The sequence below is a fragment of the Colletotrichum navitas genome, assembly GCF_030913465.1.
Source record: "Colletotrichum navitas strain CBS 125086 chromosome Unknown LY79scaffold_401, whole genome shotgun sequence".
NCBI classification, from domain to species: domain Eukaryota; kingdom Fungi; phylum Ascomycota; class Sordariomycetes; order Glomerellales; family Glomerellaceae; genus Colletotrichum; species Colletotrichum navitas.
In genome coordinates, this window is record NW_026850947.1 from 1917 (window position 1) to 3856 (window position 1940).

The following is a 1940-nucleotide window of genomic DNA, read 5'->3' on the forward strand; positions in this document are numbered from 1 at the left end:
GGGTAGTTATGCATTACATACCTTGCTGTGCCCTATTAATTAATACCTATACTTATTTATTTAAGTCTTCGGACGCCCCATTTAACCTATTAACGCTGCACTAACTTAACCTATCCTATATTTCACTATTCCTTTATTCCCACCAAAAAAAAAAAAAAAGGAAAGAAGAGGAAAAAAAATCACCCTTTTTTTTTCAACTATGAAGCCGCTTATTATTAGAACACCCACTATTGTCTTAGTCACTGGCGCTGTTAGGTTGTAAGCATCTTACATGTAGCGTTGCTGCTAACAACGAAATCCACAATGCTACTATAAGTCTAGCAAGCAATTGCTTAAAACTCAATTAAAACCTCGCCCGCTTTACTACTATTGTCATAGGAATAACACGCGATGGATCATCCAACATGCCAAGACTGAAGGTAGATAAAGGCTGTGAAGGTTTAAGGGACTAATATGTTGAAGCTTAGGCAATAAGCAACTACTATACCGTATCCACTGAGCAAACCCGCCTTTAGCTACTGCACGAGCTAACGGCCAGGGGTATCGCGGCCGCCAAATAAGGGCTGGCGTACTGGCAGAAACAGGGATCTAGAAAGACAAAAGCAGGGGTTAGTCATTTACGTCAGCAGGAAGTTAAGGCGTAAGAACAGTAAATAAAGGGCAAGTGGGCAAGTGGGTGAATAGGTAGATAGGTTGACCGCTTTCCATATTGAGCTTAGCGCCGTACGTGGCTACTATACCCCTTGCCGTTAGCTCGTGCAGTAGCTAAAGGCGGGTTTACTCAGTGGATACGGTATAGCCACAGATGTGGAGTACGGGTATACCGAAGCAAGTATGTAAACAAGGATTATCGCGATTGTATGTACAGGAATCACTCCTACTTAAGTCTATCATACGCCCGACATTTCCGTGAATGCTACACCATCCTCACTACTCTCATTCGTTCTTGTCACCGAAACAGACACTCTTTTGAACAAACATAATGCTTATTACTAAAACCCTTGCCGTTGTCATAATCGCCACCGCTGCGGAGGCGTGTGCCAATTACCACCAGTGCCGTTGCACCATGGAGGATGGCTCAATCAACAACACTGCTACAGGTGCAGCTCTGACATATCTGAACACAAAGGGCTTCAACATTATTTATAACTATCCTGCTACGCAAGATAACGACGGCACGCTATGGATCAAGCGGTACTTCAATGTTGTTAATGGCGACTGGGTCCCTCTCAACAATTGTAAAGTGCGCGAGGCCTGCACTAAGGTGGGCGCCACTGGAAACGACTCTTGGTGTGAGCACTAGTATCCTTAGGTTAAGAGGGTTGGCTACGAGGGAGAGGGCGCTTTGCCGGGGCAAACATAGGCAACCGCGGCAAGGGCAGGAATGAGAACGAAACCGAGAGGAACAGAGAGCAAGTGAGCAGGGATCAGGCAGACGTTGAGGCCTTGCTGATGATGACAGCCGTCAAGCGATTAGGTAACGGGCTCAATCACACAAGCATCGAGCTAAGTGTCGTTTCTCAAACCAAAAACTGCCATCTTCAGGCTGCAGTAAAATAGACATTAGCGCATTGTTTCAATCTGGCTCTGCTGCGTGAACAAACATCTGCAAACTAAGTTGAATTACTGTAATTTATTAACTATATCAAGGCTGAGCTGTTGCCATAAGAATCACATTGAAAGCTACAATTAACAAGAGTGACTGTGTGTGAGGCTGTGCTGCTCATTATTGTAATAAGATGGAATAGAGATATAAGCTCTTGGGAAATGAACAGGGATATCGATTCCATTATACATTATCTCCCTACTTAGAGATCTTGTTCCTGTCTCCAGTACTCTTTAGCTGCCCACGCCAGCAGCTACTAAGTTGTCTTGATCAGGCAGTATTAGTACTTGACAGTACAAAACTGTCTGTACTTACAACCTGTGATGAAACGCAG

General features: G+C 44.3%; 1 protein-coding gene across 1 annotated transcript; it reads left to right on the forward strand.

The window, feature by feature from the left end:
• Positions 1 to 896: 896 nt before the first annotated feature.
• Positions 897 to 1667, forward strand: LY79DRAFT_574326 (uncharacterized protein). The gene is made up of 2 exons (XM_060559576.1): positions 897 to 1416; positions 1463 to 1667. The coding sequence occupies exon 1, from the start codon at positions 983 to 985 to the stop codon at positions 1301 to 1303; it is 321 nt and encodes a 106-aa protein (XP_060406613.1). The 5' UTR covers positions 897 to 982; the 3' UTR covers positions 1304 to 1416; positions 1463 to 1667.
• Positions 1668 to 1940: the final 273 nt, after the last annotated feature.

Excerpts from the sequence above, each read along its gene's own strand:
- LY79DRAFT_574326 (XM_060559576.1), top strand. The coding sequence starts at position 983 with ATGCTTATTACTAAAACCCTTGCCGTTGTCATAATCGCCACCGCTGCG.